General features: G+C 40.6%; 1 protein-coding gene across 1 annotated transcript in view; it reads left to right on the top strand.

The window, feature by feature from the left end:
* MNAT1 (MNAT1 component of CDK activating kinase) overlaps positions 1–21775 on the top strand; it is a 125528-nt gene that overhangs the window by 55033 nt on the left and 48720 nt on the right. Inside the window, exon 6 of the mRNA XM_051622292.1 lies at positions 2412–2537. Coding sequence (XP_051478252.1) covers positions 2412–2537 — 126 coding nt within the window. The remainder of the gene's footprint in view (positions 1–2411; positions 2538–21775) is intronic.

The following is a 21775-nucleotide window of genomic DNA, read 5'->3' as shown; positions in this document are numbered from 1 at the left end:
AGACCAGTGCCACTTGCTGGAAAGGTGATCAAGGCATTGCAGGCAGCTGAGGCTCTGCAGGCTACTAGAAGAGCTATCAGGTGCTTGGCCTAAGCTGTTACCTGTTGCCTGTTTTGCCTCCCAGCACTAAATGTTAGGCAGATTTTAATTACCTTCATTGTAAGTCCCCTCTGTTACAACAAAGCCTCTTGCTTGAAAGCACAACACCTTCTTGTAATTTAGACTTGTCTCAAATGCATTTTACATATTGTTGGCGGAGTTGTGTGTGTGTTTTGGTTTGTTTTTTTAATCCTGCTAGACTTAGATAATCAGGGCTCAGTAAAATATGAAAGCACTTCCTTTATTTGCTGTGTAAATTCTCTTACCTGTCTACAGAGGATTATAGATCTGCTCTTAGATGTCTTCTGTGTTGTGGGACTTGCACTTAACCTCTTTGAGCACCTGTACTTTGCAGGCATGAGCAAAATGGCATTGCAGACATGGCAAAGGGGCAGGTTTTCCCTGGGCTGTAGAATAGCCTGGAATCAAGCAAAGGGCAAGATGCCTCCAAGACATCAAGCATCCCTACTTTTACCAGAATCCCAGGGGTTTTAGAGACAATCAGAAATCGTTGCACATAACCAGCTTTGTGCATACTGTTATTTTGTTTTCCTATGTGGAAAACTGCTCCTAAGGATAAATGTTTAGTGGGTTGGACCTTTCGTGGGTGTTAATAGTTAACAGAAGGGCTATGTGCATATTAGAAAGGACAAACAATCACAGAGGTGGTGGCTTGCTGGCACTGTGTGGGTTTCCCACAGTTGTGTAATCTGGTTACTGCTCATTGTGCGAACTCTTGAGAAGCTGGGACAAAAATTGGCTTCCTTTAGTTATTGTATAAGAAATGCAGTGAATGTTTAAGGAATATGAGAGGGCAAAACAAACCAGAGAATGCTTCACCCTCTTGCCTTCTTCCCCAGCATATTAAACCTGGTGATTAAAAGAATCTCACATCCTTAAACTCTGCTGCACGGTGGTTACAGACATGTGCACCACTTTGAAGATGCAGGGTGTGAACTGTTGCATTTGTGGTCCAAATTTTCTCCCAGTTGTACAGAAATTAAATGTCTTTTACTATTGCAGTTTAGGCTTTTAACCTCTTCTCTCCCCTTCTTCTGATTAATCACAGAAATGTGAGGAGGACCCCGTGCCTTGGTTGTATTTGTGACTCTGGACCAGATCTCATAATATGAGGTGTTTTTTGCTTTTAGCCCTTGCAATCTTGTCATAAGACAAAGTGAGTGTAACAAAAAATAGAGAGGAAAGAGGACTGGAGAGTGATGTGAAGAGTTGGTGTATAACAGGACTGTTCTTGATCACCTCAGAAGATTTCTTTAGAATACCATGAACAGCAAGACAGAAAAACTTCCACCTTCTTATCCTGAACTGTTAGACGTAAAAAAATAAATCGTAGTCCAGTTTATTCCAGTTGGTTTGGTTTTGTGAGTAACAACTATGGTTCCTAGTTCAGTATTGGCTTGGTTACGTGAAACAGAAGGATATGTGACGTTTGAGGGTCTTAAGGAATAAAATGTGCTGGAGCTGTCTGAGAAGAATCTGTCTGAACTTCTTCCCTGCTGCCAGCTTTGCAGTTGTTTGGCTAGGTAGTCTTGAGGATTTTGATGTGCATGTGGACAGTCACATTAGTTTATTAGAAAATGACTTGGCCAGTCATTTTCTGACTCTCTCAAGAATGCAGTATATATACTTCTGTTAATAATAATTCTGTTGTGGAATTGTTCTGTTCAGAGAGTTTAAGTAGTTCATTTGCTTAACTATTCATTTTATTACATTTTTATATATTAAAAAAAAAAAATTGGCTGGCTTCCCTAAAAATAAGTTGGTGAAGGGGAAAATAAATATGCTGTTGGTTGCACTTACAATAGTGCCATTGTGCAAAGCAGAGCAAGGATCATTTCCAAACGGCCTCAGGTGAAATCTAATGGGAAGCAATTTCAAACTGGTCTGAGTTCATTGGTAGAAAGAATGTGTCTTAGATAAACATCTGATCCAAGTTATACTACTTGGTATTATTCCTTCTCTGATTAAGTTCAAATTTTTTAATTTTTTTATTTTAAATTTTATTAAATATAGTTGCATTGACCATTGGATAAGGAGCCTGTTATATTGTCTCTAATGTGGATTCTATAAAAGTGATTTTTTGCAAGTTACTCTGATTTATGGGATTGCTGCAGCTTTTCCTTATTATGGAAAATGATTGTTTTCAGTAAGTATCTGTAGAGAGGATACTTAGCATTACACTGCTGTACTATTGATGGCCTTTCAAACACAGCTTGCAGTTTTGAAGAATTTGTGGCGTTAATTAAGATTTGTTTTGTTTTAGCATTTACATTTGTTCTTCCTTTTTACAGGAGAGCTCCAATCTTCCTGCTTCACTGCTTTTAGCTCAGCACAAGGACAGATCTACTCAGCTAGAAATGCAAGTGGAAAAACCCAAACCTGTCAAACCAGTCACGTTTTCCACTGGCATCAAAATGGTAAGACTTTCTTGTTGTTGGTTTTTTTGATGCTTTTCAGAAGACTGAAGTTTTCCTCATATGAAGTTTAGAGGTTATTTAAAACTGAATTGCATGTTATATGAAATAGCCTGTTCTCTTCCAATTATATAAGTAATTAGGAATTAATCTAAGAATTTAATCATTTTGCTAGTTCGAATATATGAAATCTTTTCATTGTGTAGTTGTAAAAAAACCCCAACAAGCTGTACCTTTTTCCCTGCAAAGTTGTGCTGTACTCTGAATTATTTTTGTCTCTCATTTGTGTAACAATTCTGGAAGTTGACATTTCAGAAGTTCAAGAAAAGCTTGCACTCTCTTTAGATTTACTTTAGGCACTGGAATAATCTGTGAGCATGAGATGGGCAATTTAGAAAACAGTGCTGAGTGGTTAAGGATGCTCTTGTAATTGTTGCTGGAATGTAGGAAGCAACAAATTTTTTTTCAAATGTGTTACTGCTGCAGTGACAGCTGAAGATCTGTCAGCATTCCCATTCTTTATCACAACATGGAGAAGTCCACATGAGCCTCTGTGGGGAAATGTAAAGTTTTATGAGGGGGATTTAGAGGTGGGTGTATGAGTTCCTGATCGTTGCACCAAACTGGTTTCCTGTTTAGTTTTAAATCTCTGTACTGTTTTAACCTTTTATATTTAAAAACTGATCAAGGTAAATGATGTCTTGAAAATAACCAACATACTGTACACCCTCCTCAAAAAAACAACAAGTCAGCAAAGCAAAAACCTTTCCCTCAAACTAGTGTTGCATCAATTAATCAATGTAATCTCTCAGGGTTATCTGTGCTGTGTTTATTAACCCCCAAAGCATTCACAATATAGAAGCATTTGCAGCATTCTTTTTTTCCAGAAGTAGTGTCAGCTTTTGCAAAGTTCTGCAGGTTGTTTTCTTATTTTCCTGTGGTAGAAACTGTATCTTCTTTTAAAATCTAAGAGTCTAAAGGAGGCTGATATGCTTCATGAGTTGTTTTCTGTTAGTGCAGAAAAGGGAGTAGACAGAAAATATTTTATATTCTGTTTAAAAAAAAAGATTTTTTTGTTGAATGCTTATACATTTTCTTGTTGTTATAATATATTGTCAGAATTTCTTAAAGCTGTTAGCCTTTCTGGGAAAATGAAGAAGATAAGCTTATTCTACATGATGAGAACAGTGGAAGTCCTTTCTAATGCATTTTAAATGGATATTAAATGCAGTGTGTGGTTGTGGATACTTCAAATTTGCAGCCCTACCTAAACTTCATCCGAGAATGGTGAACAACTTGAATAAGGAGATTTCTAGCATCATGACATTTAAATCTTAACGTTTGTAACACCAGGGGATACTTCAGATAACTGATTGTTACTTTATCAGTGTTAAGAAAGTGTGAGTAGATGACTAATTTAATTTATTCAGTGCCACACACACAAAAAAAGCCTTACCCTGAATGACCTTAGGCCTAGATTAAAAAATAACAACTTAAAAAAATTAGGAGTACAGTTAACAGGAAAGTTAAGGATAGGAATATTTGAAGTTGATTTCTACTATTTATGGAAAATTAATTACATCAAGCAGAAGAGATTTTACACCGATTAAAATTACAGGTTTTATTGAGAAGGATGCATGTTGCCATATTTTCTTTATAGAGAGCTTAATTGAAGTATTATATGGCATTTATTTTTAGAATCATATAGAAATTACATTACACAATTGTAACAATATTGAGATTCTGCACAAAAAAATGGTTTAACTGGCTACCTTGTAATTTCTAAAGTAGTTGTTGTTTACCACAGCATGGGAATGTTTCTGTGGGTGTTCTGCTAGGACACAGTTCAGTGTTTGGAAGCAGATGTTGAATTTCTGTGGATCTACATGCAAGCTGGCAGTTCACAAGGCCACTCTGACAAGGTGGCCTCATTTGAATGAAATGTGCTTTAATATGGCTGAATTCAAAATTATAAATAGATGAGTAAATAACAGGCTCTGTGAAGAAGATTGGGAAGTTTAGCAAGGGAAGTAAGCCACAGCATGTGTGTGTGGAGGGACAGAATCATAGAATCACCAAGGCTGGAAAAGACCTTTTACACCATCAAGTCCAGCCTATGACCTAGCACCACCACTTCAGCTAGACCATGGCACCTAGTGCCACATCCACCCTTTCCTTGAACACATCCAGGGACCAGGACTTTGCATCTGACTAGTATGGCAAAAAATTGGAAAGGACTTTTCCTTCTGGATGCCTTACTGGGAAGACCCATGACCTGAAGAGTTCTGCCAACTGCATTTTGAATGCAAATACTTTGCAGAAAGCAAAGAGGAGCTGAGCCACAAAGGTCCATTCAAAGGCAGAAGGATATGCTTTGTATTGCCTTCTGCCTCTAGTTTGAGAAAGGTTAAGACATGACTCAATTTTCAGTAAGTACCTCCTCAACACAGCATGCCAAATCTGAAAAGTGCAGCAGTAAATGCAGTAAATGTAGCAAGAACCAGTAACCTTAGTTAAACAAATAGGATCTAAATAGAAACTGAAGGAACAAATAAGACCTAGAGTTCACAATGTTCCACTGGTTAATTGGCCTGACTGTTAAAATTGGCTCTGGAATGCGATGAAATTCTTGATATTTTCAGATCAGGACTGGGATGTCCCTTGGAAAGTTGCTGTAGTCAAATGCAAGATGTTCAGCTCAGAACAGTTGGTTTTGTGGAAAGTGCCACAGCTCGTTGTTCATGATTTGGTACAGCTGGAGCTGTGACAGTGGGTTCTAGTGACAGTGTAAGGTGAATTCCCACCTGGACACCAGGTTGGATGTTTTTCTTAAAAATGTGGGATGCCCAGACCGTTTGTTTGCATAGCTGGACACCTGAAATAGGTAGAGCTTTTGTTGTGCTGCCCTTGAAGGGCAACCCTCTTCATAGTTGCTTTAGCTTTGTTCCTCTCTAAGCCGTGGGGCTCACACCACTTGTATTGGTGGGGGCAGCTCTAGGGGAGTACTGAGAATTCCTTAAAAAATTCAGTTCTAATTTATGCTCTGTTGGGCTCAACCGTTCTGCAAATTAAGTATAGTTTCTGTGAAAAGTCTTTTGTGTTCACTGACAAGAGTTTCAGCAGCACACATTGAATGAACAAATCATTATGTACTTTCTTCCCCTGTGCTTTTGTTTTATCCTAGTAGTTTGGCCACTGGTGGGTGTTTTCCTTAATTCTCTTTCAAAAGAAGGGAATCCAGATAGAGCTAGCTGAGATGCTGGCTAATCCAGAGCTTGTGTTTACACAAAGGCTATAAAAATATGCCAGTTGTGGCAATCCATGGGGTTTTTTTCAGCTTGAACAGGATTGTTTTTCCTGGGATGGTCTTGGTCAGAGATGTTCTTCAGCCTGACTGATAATTGGACATGTTTCACGGTTTCTGAATTAAGAGGCATGCCCATTCTAGTCTGCTGGGCAATGCTCAAGGAAGTTGGCTTGTTTAAGGTGTCATATTAGTGCTGTGGAGTTCCTGTATTTGCAGGGGGAGGAGGGAGTGTCTTTCACTTGTAAGCTAAGCAAGAGCATCCCCTATAGCACGAGACAGACCATTAGCTCATGGGGACAGGGTCTCCTTGACTTTTCCTTTTGTTAAATTGTTTTGTGTTGTGTTTTGGGGTTTTTTTTCCCTCCTTTCAGGAGGAAGCTGTTTTTACTTTGCAGTCTGCTTGTTAACTTTTATATTTTATTTCAGTAAATTGTATCTTCTGTGCATGAAGTGTACCTTCCTAATCAATCAATTTGGTTTACCTCTGTAAATGAGGGGAGAAGGTGCTCCAGAATTTTCTGCTTATCACACTTATCATATTAAGAAACAGGCTTTCAGCATATTTGATTATTTAAAACAGTTTTATTAAATCTAATCTCAAATCAGTGTAAAGGAAATTATTGATCTTAAGTGTTGCTGTGGTGCTAAAAATACTGTTTGCTGTCAGTGCTTGCACCTTAGATTTTAAGTAGCTGTCAAAAAGAGCAGAGGTTCTCAGAAATGAATGACATTCCTAGGGCTCACCAGTATGTGCCAAACAAATGGAAGGTCTGGCAATTGAACTGTTCTTCTGTTTCTTGGTGAATATTGCGACCATTTCTGGTTGGGAGGTGGCTTTAATGTAAAGCTGATTTTAATTTGTAAGAGAGGTGCTCGTATGCATTGCACACGAATGGCAGTTTGAAAATGCAGCAGGAATCCCATTGCAGTGATTTAGTTTTCTTTTTATGCCTCTTGTCTTTACAGGACTGCAGGAGCCTTTTGGTGGTTTAGATCTGTTCTTTACCATTGTGGTTAAAAATGTATAGAAGTGGGGATGTGCTTAACTCTTCTTTAATTCATTTGGAACTGGGAACATGTAAACCTTTGAGTCTGAGGCCCAGCTATTTATATGTTTGTAAAAAATAGGAATGTCTTAGACTGGCTCAGATGCCTTCTCTCTTCAGCATGTTTCAGGCTGCATGCCCTGTCCCTCTGCTGTTCCTTCCAGTTTTAGAATGTTTTTTTGCTCCCTTCCTCCAGGCTCCCAGGAGACTTAGCCTGTAGTGATGGTATTCTTGAGGTACTTTTATGTAGTTAAAAACTCAATTGCCTCTAATTAGATTGCCCAAATATGCAGGAAAAGAACATGGGTGTTCTCTGGTCTGCTACCATTTGGGAGATTTGGCCTTTTACATTTCTATCCAAATACCTCAAAACTAATATAATGCACCATTGACTGTTCAGTTTCTCTCATAGTTTTCGTTTCATTACTTAGTGGGAATATTTATGAATAGAAATATGAGTGCAGGGTGTTGTTCATGCTTCGTCACTACCAAGAGGGTCACTACCCCTATGAATTTGCAGTTTAAATAGATGTGTCAGGGAGGGAGGGGAACCAAATGCCCAGAGGGGATGTACTCGCCCAGGATTAGACAGTAGAGCAGCGGCGGAAGGAGGAATAGGATCCAGCCCTTCTAAATTCCTAACCTCCTGTCTCTTCCGCTGAGCTGGGCTCCATCTCCTGTCAACAGCACCCCTGAATGGCAGCGAATTAAGAGTGAAATATCTCCTTCAGCTTCTGCTTCCCTGTCCAAATCACAGCAGCAAAGGTTACAGTCAACTTCCCTGTGTGTCTGAGTGTTACCAGGATTTTATTCCAGTTCTTGTAGCTTCAGGCTATTAGTGAATGCTGGGGGGAGCCGTGTTCAGTCTGAAGCAGCTGGAGCTTGCAGGGGGCAGCAGTTGAATCAATATTTCAGAGGAATGGATCTGTGTCAGACACGGGATGTCTAGGACACCTCAGGAATGCATGTTACCACTAATCTGAGCATAACAAGTGTTAGGGAACAGATTTCTTACAGTGTTACACTTGCAGAATTATTCTAATGGGAAATAATGTTCTTATTTTACATTATGCGGAGCTATTTCTTTTAAAACATTGACCTCATCAGCTCAGGTCAAATTAACTGTTCTTCATTATTGCCTTTTCCTACAATATTGCTTCCTGTGCAAACAACTGCTCAGCGGCTGCTCCTGCTTTTCAGTCTGTTTCTTTTATAGCTTGTGGAGCAATTATCCAAAATCCTGTTCCAAACGCCAAAAAAAAACAAAGCCTGTCCAAATACCTTTTTAATCAATTGTGCTCCTTCAAAGTTGCTTAGACATATGCCAGGTACTCTGAGGTAAGTGAAGTGGATGTCACACTATAGTTTAGACTGCAACTGTACTGCAGCTCCCGAGGGTGCTTTGCCACCCTGTCTGCATGGCCAGGAACTGTTTCAGCCTTCCAGCCTTGTTTTGCCAATTCTTCCTGCTCTGGTTTGGTTGGTTTGTTTGTTTACTTTTGGTGTGGTGTGTTCTGATGGCTTTTCCCCCCCCCCCCCCAAAGTGCTTTTAATATTTGCCTAGAGTTAAAAAAAATAAAGCCTATTTTTATTTTCTTCCTTCACTGTTAGCTCAGCTGGTCTATCTTCAGGCTGAAACACTTCGGATGGAATTGATTTCTTGGAGATGTGTGCCAGTCTGAGTTTAATTGGTGTTTTGGTTTTAATCTTCATTTGGCTCATTCTATGCACATTTCTTTTTTGCAGCTGGGTGGAATATTTGCCTCTCCACAGCACTTCATCCTTGAGAATCACAACAAAATCACAACACTTAGTTTCAAGGGGAAATGTAGCATGTTTAGGAAAATAGATTCTCTCAGAATAGATGTACTTGTTTTAGAGCATGTGTGTAAAGATAAAAGTTTCAGTGGCACTGAGCATTGTCTCAGCAGGAGTCTGGCTGAGTCAGAACTGGGAGGCTGCTCTATTGCCCCTGCAGCCTTGGTGTCTGCATGCATGGTGGCTGTGTCCCAGCTCAGTCCTCAGACATGCTGGGCTGGGGGTCACCCTCATGGCAGAGGAAACCCAAATGGTGAGAGGGGAGTCACAGAGCTTTCCAGAAGGTCTCTGGATGAAGATGCTTAGAGAACCAGCACTGCTGGCCCAGCAGCTTCTCTGGAGTGGAGATTCCCACGGGGATGCAGGTGGATCTCTTTGGAGAGCAGGTGCATGTAGCCCCGTAGCACCAAGTCTGCTAGTGGGATGCTGCAGTTGCTAAGCTCCCTCTCATGATTCCTAGTAAGAACATATACTGCATTTTGCTTTAGTTTTGAATCTTTGCCATCAGTAACAATACCTTGTTTGTAACAGTGAGCATTCCATTGATCTGCTGGGAAGGGTACCTGTTTCTGAAAAGCAAAAGGAGAAAAGAAGTGGTGGCTGCTGGTTCTCCACCATCTCTGATAGCACAGTGATAAGGAATTAAAATAACTGAGCTAAGGAACACCAAAAATACTGAGTGATAAAATTCAGTTTATGGCTAATGTGCTGGATTTTAACAGTGCTCTAGAGTCTTGTGATCCACATACTGCTCACTTAAATCTCTCAGGATTACATATACAATGTGCCTGCAACTTCTGAGTAGCACGATGGAAAATTATTAGCAGTAGTAAATACATTTGTCATGCTAAATCTCTAGCCCTCTTATTTAAATAAAGGTGTTTCGTTAAGAGTCAAGCACATACATGCTGAAACTGTGCCTAAAGTTTTTGAACTCTGATTTTCAAGTGTATGCCAGAGAAACTTTATTTAAGTGATCTATCATCAGAATGCTGCTTCTGCACTCCAACCCACAGACTGAAGTATAAAACTCTTAATTTGGTTCTGGCCTTACTGTGTAATTACTATTCTATCAAAGTGAGTAAACATGAGGCACATTGTATTACTCAATAAGTTTTTTTTCCTAATGTAGGTAAGAAATGTTTTGGGGAAAAAAACCAAAGTAAATTACAACATTTGCCATTTCTCCTCCCCTCTTTTATATGACACTGGCCTTAGGAAAGTAGACTGGATTTTGAAAATGCAGTTCTATGTCTCCCTGTATCTCTTTGCAGGATTTCTGTTTGGATTTGGCCTTAGGAAAGATGCTGTTGTTGAAATGAAACTGTTTGGTGTGCAGACATAACCAGAACTGCTTGACCTCAGTCTGTTTTATGGTTGGGCTCTCTTACACTGTTCTGTTAGAATAAATATTTGTTCATTTGCTTTAAGGCTCCTTTACATGGCTAAAGCAGTGCATGTTTATATACACATATTAGTATAAATACAAATTAGGCCCATAAGTTTGCACAGCTGTAATGACTGGAATTTAGTGAAGGAAATAGTGCCAACACTGTTAATTGTACAGGAGTGAACAGCAAGACAAATGTACTTGTTAGTAAAGTGGCTGTGGTCAGCAGTGGAGCAGATCTACCCTTTACCTCTTGGAATGGAGCTGTTCTTAGGGTTTGGGGGAAGGGGTTGGGTTTTCTTTTAGTCGTCTTTTTTTTTTTTTGGTGGGGTTTTTTTTGGTTTTGGGTTTTTTAATCTCCTGTTTCATTTCTTGGCCAAGAGCTTGCTTGCCTGATTCTTTATCATCAAATTTCAGAAGTACATCTGTGTGTCATGCAGCACATTGTTTTGATCCCATGAAAGATCATAGAGTCATAGAATGTTAGAGGTTGGAAAGGACCTCTGGAGATCATACAGTCCAAACCCCCTGCCAGAGCAGGACCACCTAGGGCAGGTCACACAGAAAAGATGCTGCATAAGATGAGGCTCATCAAGAGAAGACTGCTGGAAGGGTTCAGGCAGGCTCTTTTGCTCCCCTGCTCATACAGGAGCAGGCATTGGAAGAGAGCAACAGAGATTGGGCTTTAGGTTGTAATGGAGGATGCTCAAGTTCCATCCTAAGCAACAGCCAGACCTGCCACTAGCTACGATAACACAAAGACACATTGTAAAGTGATCTAAGGAAAATGCTATTTAAATTAGATGGAGATCTTCCTATTAGTCTTGCAGCTCTGAATATGCTATTGCTTGAGTAGGTGTTACTGTGAGCAATAAGGAGAGATCTGACTGAAAGGAAGAAGGTGGCTGAGAGTCCAAAAAAACAGCTGGCAGGGAAATAAAGAATAATAAAAAAATTCTCAATCATTGTTTGTTTTGGAAAGATCATGCTTTAAGCACATGGAAATACTTTACACATTTGAGAAGTGCTGACTTCCTACATGCCTTGTGAAGGAACAGCAAATCATTCATATAATGTAAACACATTTATAGATTGTTCCAATGTAACTTTTTTCAGTGCTGCTGTTCTTTTTACCAAGACACAATTTAGTGCATCTTTTGATGCTATGCCTTGGCCAAGAGTTGCAAACATCATAAATGCTAAATATTAGAGTTTGTGCTAAATAAGCACTGCAAAATTACTGAACCACATTTTCAATGCAAAAAGTTGTTAAATAGTGTTGCTTGATGCACTGTTTAAACATACCAGAAAGTAGTGCTGGGGTGAAAGAGAAATGAAGAACTTGTCTGAAAGTGTGAGTATAAGCAGTCTCATTATGTCTTGATAGAGATGATATTAAAAAAAGAGTGGACAGAGTTCCTGTGTAAGGGTGGAATTTTGAGTTGAGGAGGAAAAATTATTAAAATGAGAACCTTTGGTGCCAAAGTTGCACTGAGTATTTGTGTAATGGTATAATCATAGTGCTGGGTGAGGCTCTCAAGAGGTCATGGGGTCCTTTTCCTTGCTGTGAGGCTGAGTTGGGGGCACTTCATGACAGATTACCTGTCCAACCTGTTCTTGAAGACCTGTGGGGATGGAGACTCTGCAGTCTACCTGGGCAGCCTCTGGTAGCACTTATTGTCCTAACTTTTGCCTTTTAGGGGAAACCTAATAACTGCATTTCCTTGACCTTTGTTTTCTGCCTAGGTAGGTACCAAAAAAAGGTTGTTCTCTGCCTCTTAGTAGGAACTTTTTATGTACTCAAAGATGACTACGTAAAGAGGACTTTACAGAACTAAACATTTTTGAATTTAGGTCTTAAAAAAATACAGTTCAGATGCCTTGTCACTTAACAATAAAGGCATTGATTTCTTCTGCAAATGGTTGATAGACTGTCTGCTCTACAGACTAGAGCTGAAAGAGGACTCTGTCTAGAGAAAAAATTATCTTAAAGAGAGCAGTAAGAACATTTAAAGAATTGTAGTAAGAGCAATGAAGGATTTGAAGCCATTTAGGCAAACTAAAGTAGTGAATTTGTATATGTGCACAGAAGAATGTGTCATCTTCTTGCCATGATCCCTTTTTCTTAGTGCTTGTCTGCATTCGTGAGAACGCCGCATGTTTTCTTTTAATCCCTTCTGTTGCTGCTGATCAAAGTAGCTTTGTGTCATCCCTTCATCTTCTCTATTGTTTACCTGGAGGAGGGCTGGTGACCTGGAATGGCACAGGTGGGCTAATAGCTTCACAGATTCCTCTGAGTCAGCAGTCAGTTGGGTTGTGTCTGTCTGGCTTTGAGGGTCTTGCTTATCAGGCATGTATATGCAGACATATCTTCCAGACTAGTTTTATTCCTGGTTATTCCATTTCTCAATGAATTAGGTTCTGTTTTTAATGTTGTGGAGTAGATTCACCTTACAGCCCAGTTAAAAGATCTCCCATGCACTTTTATTTTCTCCTTGCCCATTCTCAGGACCTTCTTCAGACAACTTTTGGATAGGTTACAACCTACCTCTTTTTTTTTTTTCTGAAATACTTGCCAGACTTAAAAGAGGAACCAAAAGGAGGAGAAGAGGGCTGGCTGTAGTGGGAGGTAGTTGCTAGAAGAAATGTGGCAGGGAAATTGCTATCAAGTGCTGGCAGCAGCAGCAGCAGTGGTGTCTGGGTGGAGCATGGGGGGCTTGTAGGGATGGTGGAGCTTAGGGCAGCAGGTGAGGTGAATGGAGGAGGAGGAGGTGGAGACTTGGATGTGAGGTGCTTTGGAGATAACAAAGAAGTAGGGGGGACATGGGGCCATCACTCTGAAGGGGAGAGAGTGAGGGGGAGTTGTGGGACAGAATTTGGCAGAAAGGTGGGAGTGAGTGGGACAGGGGAGCTCCACAGAAGAAGGAGTGAGAGGCTCCTGCATGGGATTGGGCATTATAAGAGAGCTCTGGGATAGAAGGAGTTGGGGAGCTGAAGGTTTGGGTACTCATCTGTCTGGATGAGTTCCTGTGTAAGGAGTATGGTCTCCAAGGGCAGGAGGAGATGGAGTGTAGACACTTGGGTGGGTTCAAATGGTAACAACAGCCTGGCTGTAGGCAGGGGTGGACATGCAGGACTTGTGTTTCCCACAGCATCTTCTGTTTTGCTTTAGTATCAGTTAGAAGGTACATCAGCTTTACTAACATATTAATTCCCTGCATGGAAATAAATCTTCAGCATGTTGGTTGAGGCCATTCTCTGTGTGTGTATATGCCACCTTTCTGCTCCTTGGCTGATACGTAAGTGAACACAGCAGATAAATCGATGTTTGCTAGAGGGTCTCAGAGGATTCAACTTTTGAGCTTTTAAAAAAAAGCACATTTGTAAATTAAAAATGTTTAAGAATAAAGATGTATTTCAAAGGAGGTATTGGGGGCCTTAGTTTTCTATAGTCAGTATTCATCCAAGATAGACTTATTGTGCTAGGGTACTTGAAGGAAACCATATTTTGGATCAAAGAGACAATGTTCTGTACCAAGGAGACTTGAAAAGTAATTTTCCTGAAGAATGTTTGTTCAGGTGCAGAGGATGGGAGAAGGGAATATTGTTTTAGGCAGTCAACATTGGACATCAAAAGGTGAATTTCCCCATATATACCTAGTCTGGACTTGGTGTGTCAGTCAAGGTGTCACTGGAAAGGAATAATGAAGGCATTGGCTACTAATGAAAGAGGAATTATCCTGTTGAAGAAATGTCTTGGTCTCTGAAAATCTGGCTTATCTTTATTCATCTTTATTTCTTTTAGAAGAAAGTATTGGCTAATGGAGTATATCAAAGAGGAGAAACTGACTATTTCAGCTTATTGTTCTGCTTTTTCTGCTTTACTTGAACTTAGTTGCTACACAGGTAACGTATTTTGGGGAAATACGAGGCTCAGTTGTAATTTGTGACGTTATAGTTCAGCAGAATGTGTGGCAGAGCAGTAAAATCCCTTGCCTCTTGCAAACTGGATAATAGCATGGTAATATGTTGTATTTTATGCAGGCTCTCTAAAAAAATATGAAATATGTAAGAGTATTATGACTACAGAGAGACCTGCTTTGACTCACTTAGACAAATGTGTGTAGCTGTATGGGCAGGAAATGGAGGGACAGAGAGCACATGTGGAACCATCTATCTAAATTAGCTGGGTGGGGGCCAGGAAGCTGGAACTTGCAACATCTGCAATGATTAGTAGAAAATGAAGTGATGGGTTTGTGTAAGAATAATAATTCTTGTATTATTCTGGGAGGGTGAGGTAGATCCTGCAGGACACAGATGGTATGTTTAAAGGTGATGCATGTGGAATTGGAAGACAGTAGGAAGGTAAGTGGGTTGGAGGGAGGAACAATTTAAAACTGAGGGCTGTGCACAGGAGGAAAGCAGCATATATTTTTAGGTCTGAAGTCCGTTCTCCTGTTTCATCTCTTGAAAGAGAGGCTTAAGTAAATAGAGCACCACTCTTCTCCAAGGCATAGGAAGAGATCCACAGAAATGCGATCCTATGAAGACTGTCAGAAGCAGTGTGCAAGTAAACAAGAGCTGCTGGTCTGTGCTGTGTAGAGGTGCTGACATATCTAAAAGGGTTCCATGGAGGCATCTGATCTCCTGCATCATTGGGCAGTCTTTGGCACTGGAGCTGAGAGCAGCCTGTGTTTGTGTTCTTGGGGCGTGTGTACATGACTAGTGTAAAAAAAAGCCACATGCATTAAAGATGATATATAAAGATGTCCAGCTTGTAATCATAGAATGCTTTGGGTTGGAAGGGGCCTTAAAGATCATCTAGTTCCAACCCCCCTGCACGGGCAGGGACAGCTCCCACTAGACCAGGTTGCTCTGAGCCCCATCCAACCTGCCCTTGAACACTTCCAGGGATGAGGCATCCTCAGCTTCTCTGGGTAACCTCTTCCAGTGTCTCATCACCCTCACACTAAGGAGTTTGCTCCCAATGTCTAACCAAAATCTGCCCTCTTCCAGTTTAAAGCTATTCCCCCTTGTCCTGTTGCTACATGCCTGTGTAAAAGGTCCCTCCCCAGCTGCTTCCCTGCAGTAGGCCCTTTGAGTTCACACAAGCAAAGTCTGAATGATTGATTAGTAATATTGGGAGAATTTTCTGCCCTCCGAAAAGATGGCAGTTTCTGTACGAGCATGATGCTAGTGACATTGGAGGTGGCAGCGTTTTTTCCACTTCCACCTAGAGTGGGATATTGAGTCAGATCATGCCTAGAAGTTTTAAAAAAGGGTAACCTGGGAAGTTTTATTGTTGGGTTTTCCACTAGCCACACACAAGCTCTGGTATGGGTAGAGTGGGAGGGCTTCAGTGAGGACTGCTTGACAGAGGAGATCTTTGACATCTAGATCCCGGTGTCCAAGGTCAGTTGGTGTTATCTTGACTGCACCTGCACATCAAGGATTCCCCTTTGTGGTTCCTCCCAGTAAAGCATGATGAGGGTTTTCTTCAGTTGTGCGTGGAGAGGAAGAGGCTTGGCTTGAGAGCTAATGGGAGGAAGTAGAGGGGATTGCAATGGGAACTTCATGCTTCCTTCATCTTCATCCATTCAGTTTTCACACATATCTGTGGGATGATGCCTTGAGCTTAAATTCACATTTTAACTAGTGAAGGATCTGACGCCTAGACTGGATTGAGCCAAGTATTTACCTCTAATTAGGCAATTCTAAGATCTGTTTGGAATAAGGGGTAAAAAAACCCCAGTAAACCCTAAAGGTGCAGTTTATACTAAAGCTTAAGGCTGTATCACTTTAGTTTAATGCTAACTTTTCACCTGTTTTGTGTCTGGCTAGTTAAGGGCATTTGAAATACAAAATTAAACAGATACGTCACTTCTAAAGTAACAGGAATATTTTTGAAGAGTGCTGTACCCATTTGGCTGCTTTTAAACTCTGGGTAACTAACTTCAGCTGTAGCTAAAGTGTCAGATATAACTTTGGCATTAAGTCTGTTTATCTCCTAACTAAAAACATTGGAATTTAAAAATAAAGACCCTGAATAAAGTAATGATGGTATCTGGGTTATTTTGTTTGCCATGAAGAGCAAAGTATAAATGTGGCTGCACTTTTAATTAATTTTTATTTCTGAAGAGGCAAAGCAGACAGCAACTGCAGCTTTTCAAAATGTGAAATTTCTTTTTCAGGGGGAAACCCCCTTTAGAACTCAGGGTGCTCTACCTTTGTTGTTAAATACCACACTACATGACCATGCTGGCTTACCACCTACTATCTTCAGCCCATCTCTGCTCCATCTTGCTGGTAACATCAGGCTTAGAAATGAATGAGTGGGCCATAGTGCAGGAAGCGGAGTTGGACCAACAGGTGGGAAGTGAATTTAGATGATAAAAGCAACTGTTGTGTGTTCTGTCTGGGGAGAACCTCTGTCCACAGTTCTGGAGCTGTGAAAGTGCAGTGTGGACCTGGGAATGGTGGGAGGAGAGTGTATTTTCTTATGTTTTTGTCAGGGGAAATTTCTGCAGTTTGACTTTCTGTTGCCTTTGATTTTGCTGGCAGAAAAAGGAGCAGGAAAGCTTGAGGAATGGCCAGCTGAGAGTTTGAGGAAGGGGAGGGAGAACCGATACCTGACATTGCCTGTGGGTGACAGGGAAAGACAAACACAGCAGTTCTTTATTTTTGCAGTCAGAGGTATGTGTGTGTACATTGTCAGTTGTCCATGACAGCTGATGTTGGGGGGAAGGAGCTTTTTTAGGGGAATTCAGAGATTTAGATCAGGAAATATTTACTTCAAACAAAATACTTCATTTCCGGTTAACACCAAGCGACTATCAAGATAAGGCGAGTTTGAACATGATTTTTGGACTGGAATATCAATGCAACTTTGGATGTTTTTTGTTTTGGTTTCTCCACCTTCCCTAGCAGGCCATGTTTTGCTGAAGGATCAATTAGAAAACCTGAAGGAATGTGGATATTGTGAACGATAGGGTTACTACTCTGACCACTCTGGCAGATTAATTGAATTTATAAAATCTTCCCCTTTCACAATTCTTTTATGATTTTATATTTTGTAATTCAATCAATCTTGATTTTTTTTTTTCTTAATTACTTGCATAAGAGCACACAAAGTATTGGGATGAGAACACAGAAAATAACTTTGTAAAGCCTTCTTTTACTTTTCTGCGATCTAATTAAAAGCCTGCAAACTTCATTGTTCACCATTTTACCATAGGAGTGTGTTTCTTATGGAGACAGTTATATCCTGCAGCAACTTCATGACATAACAAAAATAATTAATGGACCCTTTTAGGGCAGTGTATGTTGCTACAATGTGGAATAGTACTTCAGTGTTGTGAGTGGTGTGCTAGGAAACACTAATCCCTCATGTATAGTAACAGGAAGTATGAATATTAGTTATTAATAATAATATAAAACACCTTTGTGCACATGCTTTTTTCTGGGCATGTCTACCTTTTCATAAACAAGAGTGAACTTTAATTACAGAAAACTGGTGAGAAGCAAGAATGATTTGTGCAATTAAGAAGATCTGTTTATTGGAAAGCCTTCAGAAGTTGAAAAAGATGGAACTTAGCTGGATGCGAGGGATGAATGTTGTGCAATAATGCCCCTTCATTCCCCTTTCATAATAAATCTCTGCAGAGTATTCATCTAAAGGGCTGGATGCCAAAAAGAACAGGTTCGACTTGTCTGTGAGGATTTACACCACAGTAAAATGCACAACTGCTTTTGCAGAGGTCATTGTGAAGGTCATGGAGCCCGTACGCGCCGCTGAATGAGAGCAGCCTCTAACAATGGTGCGAGGGGTTGGACTGGGTGGAATTCATGTTTGAAAACCTCACAATGAAATGTGGCAATAAGCTGGAATCGTTAAAACACATGGCTTCAAAGTATGTGTGCTGTTTTGCAAGAAATTAAGCGTCTCTTTTCCACAAGTTTGCATCTCCTACCCCTCTGCTGAATGTAGCTCCTGGTTCCAAATGCAAGAGTTTGCTCGATCCCTGATAATTAACATTGAAATAACTTAGCATGTCTAATGTAAACACTCTCAAGCCATTAACGATTGCCTCTGTCAAGTTTTAAAAAAACTCCTCATTGATATTGAAGGGGATTTAATTACCTGAAATTTGGCACACCTCTTTTTTTCTTTACAAATAAGGTCTGAGTTTGACCATGGGATCACTGTGTCTTTAAATAAAAGATGATGATCATTTCGAATGGCAAGCAGCCATCGGTGGGGTTTAGTGCAGAGATTAATTAGTAAACTTTGGAATGCACTACAGCAAATGCAGCTGATTGGCAATAGCATGTGGAGCAGCAACTGGTGGAAAGCTAGTGCTGCTGAGCAACAGAGGTATTTCCAAAAAGACTTAAGAGTGCTGTGATGTGCTACGCTTTAAATGGCACTGTGCTGATTGCATGAAACCACCAGTTTTCTATTTATGCAGGTTAGTAAATGCACAGATGAAAGAAATCTGTGTGTTTGGAAAGAAAGCAAAAGCAAGTTGTCTTTTATTGTTTCAATGTGACTAGGTGCACCCCATCAATAAGCACTGACACCCCAGAGCATCAGTTTAGAGGATTGTGGTTTGTCTGCATTGCATTTTGCAGTTTTTTGTGCTGGGAAGACAAATGTCATGTGTACTGTCGAGTGCTGAGGTTTTATTTGATTTAGTCTAAAAAGACACTGAAACACATATGATAAACTCAATGGCACTTTACTTTCAGTAAGCCATTTCTTAGAATTCTAGTCTACTTTTTAAAATTATATGGATTACCAAGTATGTGCTTGCATGATTTTGTAGTTGCTTACTGTCTTCCTTTTAAGATTTTAAATATATGATTAGAGAAATTTGGAAAATGTCTCTGTAAATTAGCTTTCTGAGGATTTTTGATCTATTTGGTAAGAGTAATGGACAAGTAGCCCATAGTAGGAATATTTTCTCCATTTCTGTAGGCTGTGGGATTGGGGCCCAGGTAATAAAATTAAGATGATTTATGTAATAAATACCTATTCTTGAGAGAGTACTTGCAACCCTGTGTACTTTTAAAAATCTCCTATTATTATTGTATTAGTCTCTTGATGCCCACATTCAGTTAGAAAGGCATGGTCAAGCATCCATTTAAATGAGGAAGAAAGGTCACACTAATACCAGTGGGTGTTTGATTCAGTAATGTTCCATGCAACTTGACTAGCCTGGTAAAATTCATCTTACTATATGTATCCTAAGTATTGATCAGAAGTCTGCCCTTGTGGACTGAAAGGTATCACTTAAATACTTATATAAAATTTTTTAATCCAAAGCTGGCAGAGGTGCTTGGTCTTTGTAGAATCATAGAATGGTTAGAGTTGGAAGAGACTTTAAAGATCAAGTTTGAACCCCCCTGCATAGGCAGGGACACCTCGCACTAGATCAGGCTGCTCAGAGCCCCATCCAATCTGCCCTTGAACACTTCCAGGGATGGGGCAGCCACAGCTTCTCTGGGCAGCCTGTTCTAGTGCCTCACTACCCTTGCACTAACAAATTTCCTCCCGATCTCTAATCTAAATCTCTCCTCTTTCAGTTTAAAACAGTTACCCCTTGTCCTCTCACTACAAGCCCTTGTAAACAGTCCCTCCCCAGCTTTCCTGTAGGCCCCCTTCCAGTAGTGGAAGCCACTATAAAGACCCGGAGCCTTCTTTTCTTTAGGCTGAACAACCTCAGCTCCTTCAGCCTTTCTTCATAAGAGAGGTCCTCTAGCCCTTGGAGCTTATAAGACAAGGATCATCTTGGCTTTGACCCAGAAAACCCTTAGGCATGTGCTTTAAAATTAAGCAAGCATGTACTCCTCTTGGCTTATCTCTCAGCTCCCTTACTTGCATTTCAGTCCCTTCAGATCTGTGGACCAGGCTATAGCTGTTTAAGAGCTGGTTGTGAGCTGCTTGACTTCTGAGCTGTTGGAACGGTCTACGGCAGGATGAGGAGCGGAGGATGGGGTGGTCAGGGTGCTGGTTGTTTCTCTGGAGGCCTGTTTCTGCAAGCCTCTGCTTCCTAGGCCCTGGTGTTTATTGCCATAGGTAATTGGACGGGCTCACTTTACACAGTCAGGTTGAGGCTTGCTTGGCTCTGTTGGACTGGACTTGTGGGGCACAATTCAGACAAAGTAATTGGTTCGCGACTGCTCCTTTGACTTTGTGAGGCTCTTTGTGTGCTTAAAGCTGGGTAGTTTTCTGAGCTGGATCAGTGTTGCTGAATCTGAATAAGCCCCAAGTAAGTGTATGATAACATTTCCTGATAGCAAATAGATTTGATAGCCTGACGTGCCTTTAAATGAATCCTGTGTGTAAATGTGCACAGGACTGGGCATTACAGGTCTTTCGAAATGTTCAGTGACAGCATTTGCTAAAAACTGTTTAACTCATGCCCTTTGGTTATTTGTGTGTGTATCTGTGTCCATACATATATAACAAACACCCGTGCAGACAGAAAGCATCGAATTTAAAAACACAGTATTTGAGCACTGCAGTCAGCCCTCTAATTACTGAGACTTGGTTATTTTCTTAAAACTAAAGCTACGTTGTGAGTGTACGATACACACATCCAAGTGCCTTACAAAGTGTTATGAGTAATTGAAAGAAAACTGTAGGCCTGTACAGAAACAAATGTAGGTTCAGTGATGCATTATCTTGGCTGAGCTGCTGGTTTGCTGTGACTCAACTACTTGTATGAATTACAGGGCACTCTTTGTAGCCCTTGAGGGTTGCCTTTTAGTATTGTCTAAATCTACGATATGAAAGGTTAAACAAAGTCTGAATTTCCTTGACTTGATAGCAGCAAACAGTCGCTGCAGCTCCCTATTTCTGCCAAAGCCTGGAGTGGACCAGCAAGGCTGTTGGGGTGACTGAGGCTGGGGATTAGGTGATTTCATAAGCTAAACTGCTTTTAGGCTCTGGCAGGCTTTTTTGCTTGTAGGTCTCTTCAACATGCCAGGGATAAATGCTCAGTCCCAGCAATGGATATTTCAGCTGGCACAGCAACGGCTGAGAAAAGGAGGTGGGAGAGAGAAGAGTTGATGCGGTGTCTTGTTTTAACTGTGACCCGAGATTAATGTGAAACCAAAGGAGAAAACATGTTTTTTTCACTGTATTGCCACTCAATACAAGTTTATGTCCAGAGATAAGGCAAAGTTATCTAGGCTGCTGATGATCTAAAGGATCTGGTTATTCGTTAAAGCTGTTAGATATGACTTTGCCATCTTTTGCTGAAAACAAAATTTTCCTGAGTGTTAAACATTTTACCTTCATTTTATTGTCAAATTTCGAACAGTTTAGACCAAACAAACCCCATCAAAAGCCCACCCTGGATTATAAAGCCAAATGTTCTGTGAAAGCTTCTTGAACAGCTCGCCTTTGCACAATGAAATTAATGTGATTATAGTCCAAGACTTGGGGGTGGGGTCGGGAAATACCCCTCCAAACTGTCAGCACTTGGGAAACACAAAAACCTGTTATTATTCATATGTACTCTAGAGTTTCTGATTTGCTCCCATTGCCTTGAGTGATTTGGTATCAGTTACTCCGAGGCCGTAGCGACGGGTTTGTGTTTCATGTCGTGAAGTGGAGCGGCAGTGCAGATGCACAGTAGCCCAGTGTTGCTGGATGGATGGCTTCCAGGTAGAT

The sequence above is a fragment of the Apus apus genome, chromosome 5 (assembly GCF_020740795.1).
Source record: "Apus apus isolate bApuApu2 chromosome 5, bApuApu2.pri.cur, whole genome shotgun sequence".
NCBI lineage: Eukaryota > Metazoa > Chordata > Aves > Apodiformes > Apodidae > Apus > Apus apus.
This window is presented reverse-complemented; position numbering and strand designations above follow the sequence as displayed.